General features: G+C 38.2%; 1 protein-coding gene across 2 annotated transcripts in view; it reads right to left on the bottom strand.

Annotated features, from left to right (window-relative positions):
* Positions 1-354: 354 nt before the first annotated feature.
* Positions 355-20,067, bottom strand: part of BCAT1 (branched chain amino acid transaminase 1) — a 61,878-nt gene continuing 42,165 nt past the window's right edge. For both annotated transcript variants that reach the window (XM_030479363.1, XM_030479364.1), the window contains exons 8-11: positions 15,111-15,196; positions 12,804-12,944; positions 11,532-11,606; positions 355-7,691 (exon numbers count right to left, since the gene is read on the bottom strand). In XM_030479363.1, coding sequence (XP_030335223.1) covers positions 7,650-7,691; positions 11,532-11,606; positions 12,804-12,944; positions 15,111-15,196 — 344 coding nt within the window. In that variant the 3' untranslated portion in view covers positions 355-7,649. The remainder of the gene's footprint in view (positions 7,692-11,531; positions 11,607-12,803; positions 12,945-15,110; positions 15,197-20,067) is intronic.

Raw genomic sequence — 20,067 nt, forward strand, 5'->3', positions numbered from 1 at the left:
TCCAGTATTCTGCTTCAAGTGAAACAACTGGCTCAGACTCCAGGCTTGGCAGGGTAGGTTCATGTCTGCCATTGTTAAAGCCTCATTCTTCCCTTTGTGTCATATCCTCAGGCTTCAGTGGAAGCCAGAAGGCAGAATAGAGACTTTGCAATGTGACTATAGAGTTAACTTCTTTCTTACCCCTTGTGTCTTGCTTTGCTGTTCTTAAATGCCACGCTTCATTCAGGAATTCTTTTTTCTTTTTTTTAATCCAGCTTTCAAGAATGTATTTCATAACAGCCCCCCATCTATGGGATAATTATGCTTAGTTAGCTGTACTCAACAGCGATGATTTCATAACATGCCACAAACAGGTGTGCATTAAATTCCTTTATTGGAGACAGAAACATTGCATAATTACAGATTTGATGAGGAAAACTGCAAATAGTATAGACTGTTTCTACTGCCAGCAAAATACAGTTATTACAGGATTTATAGACATACAAATATAAAGCATTTCTTTCATGCCAGATGGTCCGTACATAACAATGCCATTAGGAGCGCTTAATTGTGCTTCTACAAAACCTTTAAAGAATGAGGTAGAGTTTCCTTTAGTTTATCCAGTATTTTTTCACACATCTGTCTTTTACTGGTTTTATATGCTCAGATCCTTGTAAAATACGCAGTTAACTTTAACATTTGAAAAAACAGAGACCCTTTGGAGGTGTTTACTTCTCCCTCTTTAAGTTGCTAATTTCCCACTGCTTATATGCTACAATTCCAGTAACTACTACTGCACCCTTCTAAATACTTTGAAGGTCAGGTAGACTGGAACATCTGTCTTTCCAAATTTACTGCTTCGACAGAAATTGTTTGCAAATAGCTTCAGATAAAAACTCTTACTTGTCTCCATCATGGCAAAGAACCTTTTACACCCTATCACTCTCTACTGCAGTGGCCAAGCTAAAGTCCAAGCCATCTCCCCAGGAGATGGAGGGAATAGATCCACTTTGTCGACACCCTCGACTATGGAATAGAGTTAATCATATATTTGTCTCCTACTTGCAGTTCTAGTGAACTACTGGGCCATTAGAAAATAAATATAAATTATGGGAACAGAATAGGCCACTGACCTGTGGAAAACAGCTTCTCACTATTAGGTGATCTGGAGCATTACCTGTTTGTTTCCATCTAATATTTTACTGTCTCATGACCTATAAGTGTGTTGCAGCTTTCAGTTAATATACTAGGGCCCAAGTTATGAAAATGTAGGCACAGATGTAGGTATTTAAGCAACTGAATAAGAGCATTCCTAAATAGCAATAATAATCTACTATCCTGACAGACATTTGGTATACCTGGGTAGTCTCTTTTGGACTGAATGAGAATGGTAATGATGTTCTTCTGATCTCCTGTCTTGACTGGTAATTTTACTCTCATTCCTTAGCATGCCTGTTCTGGAAAGAGAAGATTTTGCTCTGGCATTTGCTGCAGGCATTTAGTGCTTCATAAAAACCCGAGAGTGCACTAGGGTACAGTAGAGGAAAAAACCCTTGTTATTTCACCTGAAGAGGCCACAATTCCAGCGGTGACCAAATCATAATGAAGACGGCATTTGGCATACAGGAAGAAGCTGATTACATAAAGAACGTTTGCTTTCTTCTCATAACCTACTAATAATAGCTCAGTAATACTATATCAGAATTCCAAAATGAAAGTGCAAAATTTCAAAGATTCCATGTTCATATCTTGATCACTTTGATCATAAAATGAAAGAAAAACTGTTCCTGCAAGATAGTACTGCCTGAGATAACTTTTCAGCTCCTCCATCTCACACTTAAATGACTGTTCTAAGCACGACAGAATCAAGTCCTATAAAGAGTTAGCATTATTAAGAGAACCAGCTCTTAGAAACTTTCCCAACTCTTGCTCAGAAAAAAAGCACTACACTTACTTTATCTACTATTCCCTGCACACCTCTTTGGTAAAAACCAAAACTGACCAGTATTGGAAAATTATTTGGAACACTGTAGTTAATTACTTCCACAAAGTTGTCGTCTGGTTTTGTTTGGTTTTGGTTTTTTATTTACCTTAACTTTAATCAGCAGATATTTTAAAGACTTTAAAATTCTATATCAAGGTCTTAAATCCTCCTTAAGATCTTCCTGTGACCATGAAATTTAAGATCCTTTTTTTTTTTTTTTTAAAGAATTCAGGATTGTGGTAAAAATGGTAAAAACCAGACACAATAAATTGAGTTTTAAGATAACCAAACAGTATAAATTCACGTTCAGAGACAGACAAGGATCTAGCCATGCTGTTACTACTAGTGAATTTAAACACCTTTATTTTTAGTAAATTTGGGTGTGGTTGACCTTGCTAGTGTGGTTAATGAGAATCTGAGCTACTAATGCCAAAGTTTTATTACAAATCCAAGGACTGACTTATTCTAGTTCAGTATTGTTCTATACCTGCTAAGCCCTAATGTACCTGACTGTTCTGCCTGAAGGTAACGGCTAAGTTAGCTTTGTTTATGGAGTTGGGGACATATTTGCCAAGTGTGCTATGGCTGGCACTCAGATTCTTGCATAGTCAGGGGAAATATCCTGAAATTCCCACTAATAATGATAATGTTTAAAGCAAGAGATGGACAGAAGGATTGCTACAACAGTATTTCTCACTAGTGCAATACCAATACTCAATTTTGCTATTATGACTAAACCTACAAATACTTACTAAGAAGTTAATTATCTTAAATAATTCAGGACCTACAAATTATTTTTCCAAATCTTGAGGACAGTGACAAAATACAGTAAAACACAACTCTTTGACACTTCTCAACTGCTGAATACTGCAGTTCAGAAAAACTGTAGTCAAGATTGATAGAGGTCTGTCTCAGTGCTGCATGACAAAGTGTACCTCTAGAATAGTTGTAATCTAATGCCTCTACATTGAGAGGTGCAATACTTTCCTCAAGCATCACTTTTAAATAAGATAGCACTGTCTGAGAGGTGGAGGTGAATTGTCATTTCAAGATTTTTCTGTATGCTACTTTATACTCCGAACTACAAATTTTGTTTATGGGTTCATACAGAAAGCCTTAAATGTATTTCTTATTTGAATACGATTTTTCTCCTGCATAATCAAGATACTGCTACTCTAAAGCAATCCTTCAAATACTGGACTCTACACAGCATCTTTCTCTGCTGCTTATAAAGCTTTCTGGAAAGCTTATGTGATCTGCAGTAAAATAACTTTTCATGTAAAAGTCTGGATTACAGTTAAAAGTGGTACAAGTGGTAGCACTACTACTCTGCACTTAAAAGGAGGTTAGATCATAACTTGTCCAGGGTCACAAAGTCAGTGGCAGTCTGTCTGTTCAGGCATTACATGTGCAGGTGGTAAAGTGCAATTCTGACCCCTGACCACATGCAAGATGACCAAAAAGCCTTTCTTTTTTATTTTTCCTAACTGTCACTACTGCTGAAAGCAGAACACAATGCAAAATTTGCTTGTAGTCACTTTTAGATAGGAGACTAAGTGGCATCATGGTAGGAGGCTGAGGAAAAGGGACTGCAAGTCTGTGTGGAAGGGAGAGAAAGACAGCAATGAAAAGACCACCTCAGGTCATGCTCAGCCATCATTTACACCTGCCCACCTCTCAGTATACAAGCCTGCCACTAGAACATTAAAATTTACCACCAGTAGGGTGAATCCCATGCAGAGAGAGCCAATGTGCCATACATAGTCTGGCAGGCTATGCTACAATCTCTGTATTCTCTTTCATAGCAAGGCACTGCCTACAGACAGAGGCCACTGAATTCAAGAGGGGTTCCTCCTCTCAACAGGCATTTGTGACATCAGTTCCAGATGGTTTTCAGTCTACCTCCTTGGAAGACCATGCATTAGACAGACATTTCAAATAACTTGCACTCCAAATGAACCTTTCAAATATCACATTTTTCCAAATTACCATTCTTCATGCCCAAGGAAAAATAAGTATAAAATAAGTATACAGGAGGGGATCAGTGATATCTCTCCGAATTAGGTAAACCCTAAACAAGAGTTCATCTAGAAAGAGGAGGTCGACTGCTTTTTAGCTTGAAATAATTGAACAAGTGTAAACAATGGCTGGGCAGAGAGAGCCCTCACTGTCTTGCTTTTGTCTTATCAGACTTCCCTTCTATATCCCAGAAAAAATAATGTTTGCTTTGCACTTCTATGGACTGAACAGATTATCTACCCTAAGCAGGAAGGTTTATTAGCATTCTCACCAGAGTCTGTCACTGTAAATTCTCAGTGAATTTGCCCTTATTGCAGTTAAGAATCTAGTTAAGTAATGCCAGTTGCTGAAGCCATAAGTCTTGGCATCAGAACAGCTTGTATGAAATGCCAGTTTCATGAAAAGTTCTCTCATCTGAAGGACTTTTCCTACACATGAATCATGCTCACCAAACTGAAAATTAAGGACACGCTCAGTACTGAAAATAATCATCAAAAGAATGAAGGGGAGAAGAAAGACCATACAAAAATTGGAGTTTGTTATTATGATTTTAAAGTAGCAGTGTTTGTAAAACATAAGCATGTGAAAGGCTGAATCTCATTTGATCAACCCAATTAAACATTAAATAATTGCAGCCAATTATGCAAATATCACACAACAATATTAATTTGTTGATCTTTTTTGAATACTCTCAAATTCTCCTAATGTTAGACTATCTAATGTCTTAAATGATCAATTAGCAGAGCCATAACTAAGTGATGAAGAATGGATAATTGCCTAGTTATGATGCACCATACTCTTTCTGTGTAAATCTGTGGCAATTAAACCAACAGGGCACATGGAGAAAAGATGTGCAGATGTTCTTTTACAAACTATTATTAGCTTAGGGAATATCACAGTTCCCTCCTAAATTTTACAGGCAAAAATAGGGGAGTGCAATACCAAATACTCACTATTATTTACACATATTATTTCTTTGCTTTGGTTAACAGGATAAGAAAGCAATGATAGAATGCAACGTAGGACAGCATGCAATATCAGAAGAATTTCCTGTATTATACTGACCTGTCGACTCCCTTATTTAGGTTTTAAAGTTTAAAATCTAGAACTTATTCACCTGGATCTCATTTAATCAAGATGTTAAAGACAAGAGTTAACATACACACACTACATGTTTTCATTCTTCCTTGCTAGAAAAGTCTAAGCATTTCTGTGGGTCATTTCAGATTCAACTCACATCATTTTGAAGTGTCCATCAACTCAAAATGTTCAGTAAAAGGAAAGGTGTCTCTGGTCAGTGCAGCAAACAGTGCAAACCACAATAAATGAAACCACCTAGCCTCCTCACATTAAATTACTTGCATCCAATTTAAGGAGAGTTTTACACAATTTTTAGGTTTACACCACAGTAAAATAATTCTGGTCCTTATTCATTCTGACTGATAAATAGATTACTGCTAGTATACTGATGCCTTCATGGAGATTTTCAATATGATACCTGTCAACTCTATCAACATCCTGAGCTGTTAAGGTATCATACAACTACTTTGCCACAGATCTTAAGTAAGATATTTCCACTTTTCATTTGCTGCTAAATCTAAGATGAACATTAGGGGACATATTATATAGTTCAGTAAAAGCAAGCCACCTGTAGTTGCTCATTACATAATCTTTAGAGAGCTCCGTGCCACATTCCAGTTAAAGGCACTCTTTAGTTATGATACTTTTCTCCTTGGATAAAACTCTCTACCCCACATTGCATCTTGACATATTCCCCATGTTAATTTTGCCACTCAATTAATTGAAAAGAAAGATAACAGCAGCTTGTAGTAGATAGTAAGATACTGAACAAAGACCAGCACACAATACAGTTTCAAATGGTCGGAAAAGCCAACACACAATACTATTGCTACTGTAAGTGAAATAACATTTTGTGCTTACAGTTGTATCCTAAAGAGAAAACTATACAAGAAGTTTTAACAATGGTTACATTGTCAGAGAGAACCTTCAACTGTTCTTCATTAAAATATCAGATTGGACTGCAGTGAAAGGTAGTAAAAGCCATGACTTGAGGGAGCAAAAGAAAGTGATGGCTAAGTAGGACTTGTCTTTAAAATCTGACCAAAAATGAACAGGAAAGCCATAAGGCTACTTTTTAGCAGTTGCATAAGGCATGGATGGTCTATTAGAAATTACATTATGTCTTTTTAAACTATGTTAATAAGTGTCAGTAACTGCAAAGGACTTATAAAGCACAGGAGAGATACTGTTGGGTCTTAAAAAAAATAAAGTACTAAATATTTCCCTTAATCCTGGTGCATCTCTACTGCAAACTATGGCAATAAATGTTTCACTTTTACTTCTTATACGACTCCATTAGTGTCAATAAAGTTCCACTAGTTTTACACTGAAGTAGCACTTTGGAACATTGATACAGAATATGGTGATTCTTTTTGGCAAGAGGTATCTTAAAGCTGTTCAACAAAGCTGTGTGCAAAAAGAGAAAGCTAATAAATATTGCAGTATGATTGTTAGTGAACATTTGCAGAAGTAATTTCCCCAGCTATGGGCTACATGCTCCATATTGCTTCCAAATAGTATCAAGACTGTATGTGAGAAAGTAGTGCTTTATGAAGCAGTATGTGCTTCATCAGAATGAAACCAGGGTTTGAATAAAATCTCTTTCCTTCCTATGCTCAATATTTTCCGTTGACAACATAGCTTATTCCTTAATAGGAAGGCCCTCTTAAAGTACACCTGTGTCAATAGAGGCTGGATACATTTCACAGTGAGTGGTAAAGGGAACAAGAACATTTTGCCGACCTAAATTATGTAACTGGATGATGAAAGAAATTCCTCGAGCCAACGGTTTGGTTGCTGTGAAGGAGTTCGACTTTCACAGCTACAGTTCTCTAATCTTATTTTCTAGACACTCATCTGGAAGGCAACACTGTCTGCAGTGCCCAGGTCTGTGCTAGGCCAGACAAAGAGTCATTCTTCTCTCAGCGGGGCCTGACCCAGACGTTCAAATCACGTATGGAAGGATGTATTCAACGATTGAAGAGGTACGCACTACCCAAGCAGCCACGGTCAACAGGGAGCATATTGCAGGCTAGACGGACTCGAGAATTTTAGCCTGGAGGACAGAGCTATTATTTGACAAAGTATGCATGAGGAGATTTAGAGAACTATGTGAACTCATGAACTCCACACAAGCAGAGTATAAAAGGAAAGAGTGTATGGCTAGACTTAATTGTTTCCCAACCACAGAGCAAAAGGCAGAATAATGTCAGTAGAAGGTGCCCAGCTAACAGGCATCTTTGTGTTATATGACAAGGTGCTCTGCTGATGATGGCAGTCAAAACAAACCAAACTGAAGAGCAGTTGAAGAGCATTTTACAAGTTTTCAGACTGTAGATAAGATACAAGGAGGCTCTAAGAAAACCATTAGGAGAGTTCTATTGCTAACATTTAGCACCTCTACCAAGACAGGCACCTACCAACAGGATTACAGTAGAAATCAAAATGATTGTGTTCGCATTTGCTGGATTGTGGAAACAATCATCCTGGGAGCAAACTGATACAGGAACTATGCTACGCACAGACAGCTACAGAAGTTATCATTATTCATGTCTGTTCTGTCTGGAGGGTCTGAACTCTTCCACCTTCAGGACACCAACACTGCCCAATCGCTGTCTTCTCTTCCATACTGAAACAAAATAAAATGGAGTTTAAGAATAAAAGTTAAAAGTAACAGTGTATAATTGATAACTTCTTAGCTTTATCCTCAGAAAGATTAACATTCACCATCCATCGTAGTTTGCATTATTTCTTATGCCTTTACTTGTGTCATAGATTTGAGCAAAGCCTAAAGGCACCTTGAAGCTTTACTCATCTTCCAATAGATAGACTAGGAAGTGGCGATACCGATACTCACCAGAGATGGTACAGAATAGTTCTGCTGCACTAGAGCTTTCCTTCAATTTAATACAGTTATTCCCTGAGGTCAGTTCATTAATTCATTCACAAGTATGTCCCCGCTCAAGCTCTAATAAACAAACGCATTTGGTTTTATTTCTTTTTATTTTCAAGGTGGCTTTTTATTACAGCATTCTGATTGAATGTGAAATAAAACCCATCACAAATACCACAGAGTACAATTAGAGAGAATTGTAACACAAATAAAACAAGTAGTCTTTCCATATGCAAACCAGCAGGATCACCAGGCAGAAATGAAGGCAACCTACCACATGGAGCTGTATCCCTTCCAGGGGAGGATACAGTCCCAAGGCAGCATTTTTTTTGTTAAACTGGCTCCATGTTCTAAAGCTCATTGTCACCAGCCTGTAAACAATGCTCCAGAGTGCCCCAAAAACGCACATAGGGCTCAAGTATATAAATAAAGCAGAGGTGGACAGACTAGCGGCAGATGAAAGTTTGGAGCCCTTTCCCTCATAGCACCATGTTCAGGGAGCTTGAAAACACTTTTCACCAAGGAATAGAGACTGTTTTTAGATGCTTTCTGTAGGCTGAAAAGATCACTTGATGGTTGTTTTTCCAGTGAGGATAAAAGGAAGTTACTCCAATCCAGGTCCTGCGTTGGCAGGGAAGGAGATAAAGGGACATTAAAGCAGGGAAAAGACAACAGCTCTGAATCAGAATAAGCCAGAAAAATGCACTTCTAGATCCACAAAAGGAATGATGTTAAGTGTGCTTGTGTTTTACTCTTTACTCCAGCAGGTAAAGCCTCTAAATGACCTTCATACGTCACATCTACTTTTTCTTTTCATTACTAATTCTGCTGATCCTATTCTGTACTCTGCAAGGTGTTTGACCAAACACTGGTATGGTGCTACATAGGACCTTGGACAAATTACTTGTTCAACGGATTTCCAGCATTCTCAGATGCCAGTGTGGTTGCCTTGGGACCTCTAACCAATTTAACCACAAAGCACTGGATCACCCTCGTGAGACAGTTTCATTAAGGACAGAGGCAAAGAAAAAAAAAAAATAAAAAAATCACTGCTTTTCAGAGAAAAGGTGGCACCACCATTTCCCCAAATCAGAAAGCAGGCAAAGGCAAGGAATTATTTCTAAGTTTTGCTGGCTTTAGGTAGCAGTGTCATCTTTGATGATGACTTTAGAAATTGCAAGGGCTGGTCTGAGTTGCCATTTGAACCTGCTTCCAGAATTAAAAGGAGAATGAAGATATTGTATCACAATCAAGATGTTTTCATTCCAGAAATAAAAGCTGATTCAGCTTCCTTTTCTGATTTTGTCAAAGACTTTGTGACCTCAGGCTAATCAGTCCCATCCCTCACTTCCCTTCCCACAGGGAGAAGTAATTAGATATAAATTAACACATACATCTCCTTCCCAGGTTGTTTTCCGCTGGCCTACCAATTTAGATTGTAAAACTTTGAGAAAGATAGGGGGTTTGTCTAAATATCCATTCACTGCTGTCTTGACTTCAGCGTTTAAATGTATTTTATATCATGTAGTATAAACAATATTCCTTGCCTTCTATTCATTCCTTCCAAGTTGCATCCTGATCCACACTTTAAGGGGTATAGCAAAATCTTGTTTATTCTCCAAGCATGGAATGCAAAACCACAAAAAAATCTGAGTGGTATTTCAGTGAGTTCCCAGAGAAAAGAATCCTATCTCTAGATGTGCTAGCTCAAGCAGTTATAGAAGACAGTGTACTATGACTAATTCATTAACTCATTCATAAGCACACGATTACTGTATACAATGTAAATGATTTAATCTAAAGTCGTTATCAGCCTTTCGTAACCATGATTTCTACTCAGTGATAGGACGGGAAATGTATATCACAATACTACTACTGTCTCTCTCAATTGGCATGAGAAATGGAATCAGTTCTGCCCATGAGTTTCTAATTTGTCACTCTAGCTCTAGTTCCACTGAACAGCTGTTCAAATCCAAAGAAATCCTCTTGAACACAAAAGACTTGCAAAAGAACAATGAGCAGCATGAAAACAGACTTGGAAACACAATAATGAAGACAAATTAAAAATGTTAACGAAGCATGTATTGTACTTAAGGGAATCATTACATGATACTGGATATGGAGCCCTGCACCTCTTGGTCACAGGTTCAACTGCAGGATAATGTTGGTAGTGAGAATTTTTACTTTTTTACAACTGTCTATTGTCCGATGTGAAATGGGTACATCACCCTAGTTGAGGCAACAGCACAGCACAGAGACCAAAGCTGTGTTTGGCTGTAATTTCCATTGCATTTTATTCTTCAAAACTTGAAGATTCTCTAGAATAAGAGGCTCAGACTGTCCAAATGATATGACAACAGTCCAGTGATACTGCAAAGAGATAAGAGATTTTTATCTTTTTTTTTCCCCCTCCTTCCTGGTAGAATATATAAAAGATCTTTGTGAAAGATCCTGAAAACTCCCCTGACATTTAAGAATATTACATACTCCATTTTTCGTGTTGCAGCATTGTTTTCTGTTTGGCAACCTGGGGTCTGTTTGGATATAACCTCATCTTTCCACAGATAGAAAAGTGCAGAAAGATAATCAGCAACCACTAATTGACTTTGAAAGGGGAAGCAACGATCATCCTCCTTAAAATCATGTTTTTAACAATGAAATGTTCTAACTCAACTTTAGGATTCTTTCTTAAAAAGTTCTGATTATTTGATGGGATTCATAGAGTTGTTCCATAGTGCAGTACACCTCACAATCTTTAAGAAGATTCTTAGTTCAGGGCTTACTGGCAGGAAGATAAAAATTTTAGCAGCAAATATAAGAACATCTTGAGCCAAAAGCTAAGAATAAAGAACAGTAACCATCAGACTTAATTTGAAGAAATCATAATAATGACAAGCAGCTGCTATCAGCTCTTAAATAAAGTGGCTTGTAACTTGCCAAGACCTACTCTTATCCGCAAATCCCCCACATCATAAACTATGCTAAATAAGGAAAAGAAAGCAGGCAACTAAAACAAGAAGGGCCGTAAAGTGCTGCTCATCGACTTTACCTGAAACGGTATTTGACTCCTATGCCCAGACATGGAGGTCAAGCACATATTCCAAATAGACTTTGATATTTAGCAAATCACGGAGGAAGGAACTATTTTAACAAGTGACCACGCGATTGGAAAGATGCTGAGAAACAGAAGTTGGCTGTGCCCCATGAGTGCTTACTACTTTACCCATCACTTTATTAATTAGTCTATATTCATTTGTGATAGTGATTATTAAGATGCTTCATAATGTTATTTTTCCCTTAAAAAGGAACCTAGAACACACTAATGTATTTCAGTGGCAAGAATAATATCTTACAACTCTCATCCAGCTTCCAAGACGAATAGGGAAGTAATACATTACTCTCCATCCATATCATATTTTCTCAAGGGAAAAAATGTAAAATCAATAAAATAATCACACCAAACTAAAGAGCCTATATTATTACATAATGGTGCCTACAGCACCACTATTAAAAAGGCTGTTTTCCAATGTCCCCCTTTTATTATTTTATTTGGTTAAAGAAGAGGAAGCAGCTTACCTGGATATCACTCAGCTTATTCAGGAAACGGGTTGTTAACTGAGGTCCGTTCTCCATAGTTGGAATGTGCAAGTGCTGACATAGAATAAAGAAGGGAGGGGAGGAAGAGAGAGAATAATGTGTAAAAATAGCTTTCTATATATATATGAATACCTTAGGGTCACCAAGAATTTAAATAAAGGTTAATAATTTGAAGAAAAATTTATCAAGCTTTCTAGCCTTCGTTACAAGTAGGCAAGGGTTGTTGTAATGTTTTTTATAGGAGGGCATGCTGAACCAGTGATAACATAGATTATCATTCATAATAATTCAACATAGTTGAATTGTTGTGCTGTTTTTAAACAAAGGCTAATCTAAGCCTTCCAGAAGATCTGTCCAAAATGGATGGTATGTTGCACAGGCAAGAGTAATAACTCCATACACAGTATTTCATTTCAAAGTATATTGTGTAGCAACACAACAGGTACATTTATAGTACTTATCACTCAGCACCTTGATGTCTCTCATATCTTAGCACCTGATAATATCAATACATTTATTCCATTTTATTAATTCAAGAAGTATCATCTAACAGACGTTTACTGTACTTGGCATGTTTAATGAACAAAGCACATCCATATATGCAGCTGCAATAATCCAGCCTTCTGAACTAACTCCGTGCTGGCTAAAGAGCATCAAGTCAGCTTAACAGTCTGAATGCCTGTGGAATTCCACCTGTGCAGGAGAAATCTCCCATAAAAGCAGCTGTGCACTCTCCTGAACCTCCAGCTTTTCCATCAGAGCTGGGTTCCCTGCAATGAGGGGTGTGGAAGGGATGAAGTTGAGAAGGAAAGAATGCAGTGGTTCAGAAATTTGGTTCCTTGTGAAAGTCACCTCTCCTCATCTTTCCCAGGTGCCTTAACTTTGAAAATAAATGTTCAATGAAAGAAACATGGGAGAATGTATTTTTCTATATTTTCAAAGAAGCTTGGAGCTGGGAACTTCTCCCCACCTGAAAAAAATTGAGATTTTATGATTTTAACTCTTAAAAATACCCTAGAAGACAAGAGGGAAAGTTCTCTTCTGACAACAAAGCAGTAACTCACTTGAGAAACAAAATACTGACACTGTTCATCTTTCCAGGAGCCTCTGGCAGCATTCCTTTTCTATCTGTTTTTAATTAAGCTGCAGTTAATTATGATAAAATTCTGAAGAAGGAGAGGGAGGAGGGGGAAGGGGAGAGAAGAGGAAAGGAAAAGAAAAAAAAAGGGGGGGGGAACCACATTTTCTTACCTTGCCTTTATATAAAATTTTAGAGATAGGACATACAACACAGGCTGTTCCAGCACCGAACATCTCCTTTACTCTGTCCTCTTCCAAGGCAGCTGTCAAGTCGCTCATGGTGATGTATCGTTCGGACACTTTAAATTCTCCCTGCATGAGAAGAATCAACCATAAAAATGGTAAAAAATTCACAAATGGTTTGTATTTTTGTTTTCCATATGTAAACATCTCTAATAGGACTATTATCCTAGTGGCAATCAGTCAAGTTTTGGCTGTGATCCTGTGATCTTTTCAAACCTTCCAGTATCACCTGAGATAGATTCTAATCAAAAGAATTACCTTTGAGGAAGCCAGTGCTTTACCAGATACAATGCTGATGATTAAGTGGCACTCCTCTCTGACTTGGTACAGAATATCCATACTGCATTATGGAATAACACAGCAGAACTTGTCATGGTTTATGTGACACAGGATCTGACTACTTATGGTCTCAAGCATGCTAGAGCTCATACAAAAATTACTCAATTATGTCACAAAAGCTTTGCATCCCACTCTCAGACAATTCCTAAGCAAAATACATTCTGTTAATTCCATCTGCAATGCCAACTACATGTGATAGATTTCTTTAATCCCTGGTGAAATTTCACACTGTAGCCTGCACACAGCTGTCACATAAGAAAAATAACTGTACTGCAGGTACGAGTAAAACAATTCACACTGGACAGTCTTAACATAAGTTGTGTTTTACCTTCTACAAGTGTTAAAAAATGCATAGCAACTGATTGAGGGGACATGTTTAGAACAGAAATAAATATTGAACTTTGAAATTTTCATTTCATGGATTTATGTGGACTTTACTTTTGTATCAGATCAAATTAAAGCTTAGCCATTGTTTCATATGCAAGTTCTTTAACATGAAACAGATGCTTATGATAGCAGAAAACAGGATTAGCTCTGGACAGGATAGTATTTGGAGAGAAGAGCAGGGACACCATGTAAGCAGAGTTTCAGATAGGTTAGGGAATGGAGGTCAGGAAGAAGAGAACAATCTTTGTGAAGTAGAAGACGCATAATTATTCAAGAGGACTGAGGTGAGAGTCTGGTATCTCACAAATAAACCCTATCAACTGGGAATATCTGTCTTGTAAAGGAGATGAGACTGAGAAGTGTGGATGCGTATCTGCACTCGGGGTGTACAAATATGAATAAAGATGTTTAAGAGTTCAGTGCAGGGCAACAAGTGGCACATGTGCTACAAAGTACATGCTTAGCTCTCTTCACTGCAAGTTAGATTTAAGTGATATAACTGTCAACTGTATTTCAGGAAGTCTTTCAGCTACTGGTGGTTGGAAACTGAGTTAATACCAGAGGGAAAGGGCCAAAACCAAGAGATAGGATACTGAGCTTGATGCGCCTTTGGCTCTATCGTATTTTTATCCTGGCCACAGTAAAACCTTTGAATATAGTACAGGCAGAGTGGACAGACAGTTTGCTGCATTTCAAGCTACAAGGTAGTCCCAAGTGTCCAAATAAGTTCTTGGATGGCTACATGACAGAACTGGAATCTGGAAGCAGACAGATGACTTCAACACTGTTCCTGGATTTTAGGCTGCATGCTAGTTATTAGAAACAAGGGTGAAACCATGAGAACTAAATGGAGAAAGAGTGTGCTGATGACTGAAGTATAGCTGTGGTCATGCACGGTAATTGTTTCCTTCCTTGATTTAAGTTGCTTGTACCAGAGGATTTGATGAGAATTTTCATGTTAAATACTACACGGAGATACTTTAACAAGCTTGGTATTGTTCTATGTGACAGATGTGGGTATTCTAATGATGTTGCTGGGAATTTGAATTAGCATGCCCTTAGTTCCCAGGCAGGTTAAGGGATTTTAGTACTTAAAGGGGCTTACAAGAAAGATGGAGACAAATTTTTATCAGGCCTGTCGCAACAGGACAAGAGGTAACGGTCTTAAACTAAAACAGTGTAAATTCAGACTAGATATAAAATTTTTTTCAATGAGAGTGGTGAAACAATGGAACAGGTTGCTCAGAGAGGTGATAGATGCCCCATCCCTGGAAAACCATTCACGATCAGGTTGGACAGCACTCTGAGCAACCTGATCTAGTTGAAGATGTCCCTGCTCATGGCAGGTGGGGTTAGTCTAGATGACCTTTGAAGGTCCCTTCCAACCCAAAATATTCTGATTTGACCACATCAGTTGAACTTCAAAATACTGAGCACCAGGAATGCTTACTTTCATCAATGTTGTAACATGATGGTCGAAACTATCACTGCCAGGGTCAAAACACTCACCCAACTGCATGCCAGATCCAAAATACTTTGTCTTGTCACTCCTGGAAGAATGATGCCATCTAAAGGTGGGGTTGTCAGCTCATTTTCTGTCAAACACAAATGAAATAGAAACACTGGTTGAAAAACAAAGAAACAGAAATAATGTTTACTGATATTACACTATTAATTAAGGAACTTAGGAATAAGGGGTTCAGTATACCTACTTTGTAGCATTATTATGAAATATCTAGCAGAAATTTTGAGGCCCATTTACTGAACAAGCAAAACAATAGTAACCTTGTCAAATGCATCCTGAGAAGTGGCTTCCTTAGTGAGCTACTGTCTTTGTCTAGACTTCCTTTTTTTCCAGTAATTTTCTCTTACACAGAAAGAGCAGTCTTACTAAAATTACAAAAGTGCCAAAAATTCAAATTGTTCAACTATTATGGTTTGTTACCTTGTTCTTCTTGTTTGTTTTTGAAAAAAGGTCGTTAGATAAACGTTCATCTAACTAGTGAAACAGTAGATAAATGGTAATCCATACATGGTAAGTACTTAAATTACAACACAGAAGTTTGTATGTAGTGTTTGTTCTTCCATCTGACCTTTGCAGCAAATCGAAGTTAATCTTTTTCATTTTGAGCCATCACATAGCACACACTCAATGGGTTCTATTATCAGAGAATACTGAGCATTTACTCTTTCAGACAGCTAGGTTCTTTTAAGACAGTCTCAAATTTTCACTGAGAAATTATGACATCCCCAGTCTTTCAGTATTACTCTTCATATTTTTTTTCGTAACGACTGTCTCTTCCCAATGAGATTCCATTACCTTTCTTGATCTTAAAAGGATACTATCCTGCCCATTAAATCCACAAACCGTTAAGGTTTTTGATTCTTTTATATCCAGGCCACATAAAAGAAGAAGATACATATCTTCATGTTTTTATTACGCGCCCCTTATGACCTGCAAAAGGTCACTGAATCCAGGCCTGTTTGAATCAGTCTCAAAGACAAAACTCTGTTTAAAATGTTCCAATAGGTCCTGTGAAAACTTGCAGCTGGGTACAAGAGAGAAACATAGTATTCTTGGGCCGAGAGAGCAGGTTGAGCTCAGCTGCTTAATACTCTGTTGTCAGCTAGATAGTCCTGTGCACAAACACAGTCTGCCAGCTAGTGCATACACAGCTCCAGACTGACTACAGTGATACTCTGTAAGAGAGGGATTTATGAGCTGGGGTTGGGTAGGGGAAATGGAGGATAAATAAACTGAATTGTTCATTGAATCTGCTACTCACCGTCCATCCTCTCTGGAAATGTCTGTTAGTTGTTAAGGCAGCCACCCCTGGCGTTACTCTTTTGGACTAGAAGTTTTTCCTACCTATGCTTCATGTTCTTTTTATGAGGATGCCAAAACATATATAAAAAAGACTGCCCCAGAACAGCCTATATATTCTGCTCTGGTTTGATTAACCAATAGTGTGATTCCCTGACCTATCACAGACTCCTAGGCACAGCAGTGGTCTCTCCTTTCTCATACAGTCAGGAACAATAGCTTTCTTTCCTTGAAGACTGTCTAGCATCACTCCGAACATAATGTGTGTCTGGTCCTAATTCTGGCACAACTACCATGAGAAGAGGATTTAAAAACTTTACATGAGCCACAGGACTCACCTGAATCTGAACACTGAAAACCTGATATTCTGCATTTGTGCCCCAGTCACATACGAATGCACCCCCTTCTCTAACAGAAAACTTCAAATAATGTGGACATTACTACCAAAGATTGTGACTACGCACCAGATAATTTCTTCTATTGTGTGACATTGCCACAGATTTTGGCCAGGACACTGTTCGAGTTCAATAACATATATTAATTGATTTGACCTAGTTTGAAAAGGTGCCAGGCCAAACCAGCCACCAAACAGCACTTGAGTATACAGGACCTTGGGAGTCTCAAAATGTTTCAAACAGCCTGGTTTGTAGAATTTTGTCAACTATACATATGATGCCTACCAGCCTGGGGCCATCCAAGGAACATCTGCTCTCCTGGTATCCGGCAGAGATGATAATGCTATACAACACAGCATGCCAGAAAGCTCATCTTCTCTGTGAATTGATGCCAAACCAGGCTCCATATGACATCAGTTTGTCCATCTCAAAAAAATCCCCAGACTCAGAGCTCACAGACTCCATTTGCCTTTGGAACTATTTTTATGTGCTAGAAGCCTTAAAATGTATAGTAGCAAAAAGAGGGGGAAAGGCATTTGAAGGAAAATGTCAGGGTTTCTCTTCAGTTGACTGCTGTCATTGTTACAGTAGTAGCACTATAAGCCCAGTGCTCCATTAAACCAGGCATGGTATAGGCATGCTGTAACAATGGAACTCCATCACTTTAAAGGGATTTTTAAAACGAGGTCTTGCATATCACACAGCTTCAATTTTTACACACCTGTATTTATGAACATATAGAAGATAAGATTCCAAGTATGGGATGCCTTCAGTACTAGTCACACTATAACAATGCTGAGAAATACACCAAAATGTATTTTAACGGAAAGGAACTTCATGGTCAAGGAGAACCCAAGAAACCTTAGCTTCGCTATTATTAACAGCTACATCCTCTCCCAGTTTGTTCTGTTTCTATTCCTTTCTCCTTATTTCCCTCAGGCTTTTCTTCTACTCTCCCCTCATGCGATCACTCTGCCTTTGCGTCTCTGTCAATTTACTTTCCTCAATTGCCTTCCCCTCCTTTTCTTTGCCTGCCATCTTATTCATTTGCTGCTCTACCCTCCTTGCTATTGCTATTGCTTTCTATTAGACCAGAAAGTACGATCCTTATTTTGTTAGTAGTCTCCTTGTAAAAGATAATTCTGCAGCACAAATAATCCTCCACCTATAGAACACTAATCAAACTTGCCTGATATTTCACCTGTCCGTTTCAGAGAATCTTTTAAACATGTTTATTTTTCAATTTATGTACGCTATTTTGAAGTGGGCACTATTAATCTCAATTTTAATGACAGCACAAAAATATTCACTAATGCCTGAATGCTATTCACAATGCCTTAACATTAAAGCTAGAAGTACAGCCCAGATGGTTCCAAATCATTCTGAAGAAAGTGAATTTTTGGAAAGTGCACACAGATTTCATAGTTAGCAACCTTCAAGTTGGACATATGTTTAAATTTTAAGGTTTTCCATAAAGTCAAGCCTATATTCTAAGCAAAAGAACAGACATTATTAAAGGAAACGAGTTTCAATGTCAACAGCTTATGTGCTCTGAAGAGGCAGGTGGAAGGGACTGTAGGGTGACCAAAATTTTCACTTTGTGAACATAAACCATAAACAGTGTTTGATGAACAAAATATCACACTCCTGTACTTCTGCCAGAGCAGCACAGACTATGTCATGTTACTTGACCAGAAATTGAGTAGTTTCTTCCCCTACTCCCTCCTTGATGTTACAAACAAAATATTTTTCCAAGCTCCTCCTGCTGCCCAAGACAAGATGTCATGTTTAATCATAATGCTGTAACTGAAAATACATAGCAAAGGCTTGCAGGAAAAGCCTATCCTCATTGGAAGCACAGATGTCCTTTAGTCTAGCTCTGGTCTTCAATTTGTTATAAACCAAGGAGAGCAGTTCAGACTACTTTGCGGTGACCTCCAAACACACAAAGAAGGGCATTTTCCTTCTGATGATGATCTGCAATTTCTGCCTCACTATTTTTATGTTAGACCCCTCTCTCAGCTGCAGAATTTGCATAACAAAACAAAACTGCATTTTAAGTAAATATCCTTTGTGAAGTGACAGAACATAACAGCAAATACAAATCACAATGTAAAGCCATAGGTAGCTATGTGATGACACGCTTCGGCAGCACGAGTGTTTCTCAACCAAAAATATCATAAATTAAGCATTAATCAACACACCAGGGGACAGCAAAGTACTCCAATGATGCTAATGACCATGTCGTGTGAAATGGCAGGTTTGCCGGTATACAGTTAGCTTGGGTGGCATGAATTACAAGTTGTTTGCTACGGCCACCTCACAATAGTACTATTCAGTAGTGCACTGGTCACATAGTGATTGACAGATCTTTGGAACAGTACGGTGCTGCAGCTGGATAATTCCAGCATATTCCTGGTTTAAGTACAATGAGAACATTGAATTCTAATTATGTCCCCCCTTCAGTGTCCTTTCCCTGGGCAGAATGAGCCAAAATCTATTTTCGTGTGTCTCCAGCGAAGTTACACAAGGCATGAATTTGTCCATCTAGCTATGCTGACAAATCTACTGCTGCTGTAACAACAAGATTTCTCATATTTATAGTTTCATTCATAGGACATCACAGGCTCATTCAACACTGAATGAGTGTCATTCCTCTTACAAAAATGGTAAAGATTTTGCAGAAGAACAACTAATGAAACTGGAAATGAGAGTCAGGTAGCTGGATTCCCATTACCCTACACTATCTAAAACATACTGCTGTCCCCAAAGAATGTTGCCTCTGTACTGCAGCTGAGCACTGCCAGAAAAATGTCAGTATTCAAGGGTACCCATGTCACTATGATGAAATCTGAGTCTGAACCCTCCATCTGCTGCCCTGCAAAAATTCAGTAACAATTTGCATGGGGGCCAGCACTCATGGAAGTCAGAAGGTATCCTTTTATTCACTTGCCTATACATTGGTTCAATCCTTTAAGGACCAGAAGTCATGTAATCTTCTGAATCAGTTCTCAGGTGCAGCTATCACTTGTCAAGCACTGAGTACTTGGCATGCCTAATGGGTACTTTTGAGATGCCTAAATAGTCGGCTGTTCGCTAACTAGACAGCTTTCTAATCAGCATGTACATTGCTCAGAGATGACTGGACACAAATTCGTAAAAATGGCTTCAAGAATGATAGTATATCTTGAAAGCATCTTTGAGCATTAGTGATGTGGGATGCTGGCTGACATGTTTCTCTCTCTCT

The sequence above is a fragment of the Strigops habroptila genome, chromosome 3 (genome assembly GCF_004027225.2).
Source record: "Strigops habroptila isolate Jane chromosome 3, bStrHab1.2.pri, whole genome shotgun sequence".
NCBI classification, from domain to species: Eukaryota; Metazoa; Chordata; class Aves; order Psittaciformes; family Psittacidae; genus Strigops; species Strigops habroptila.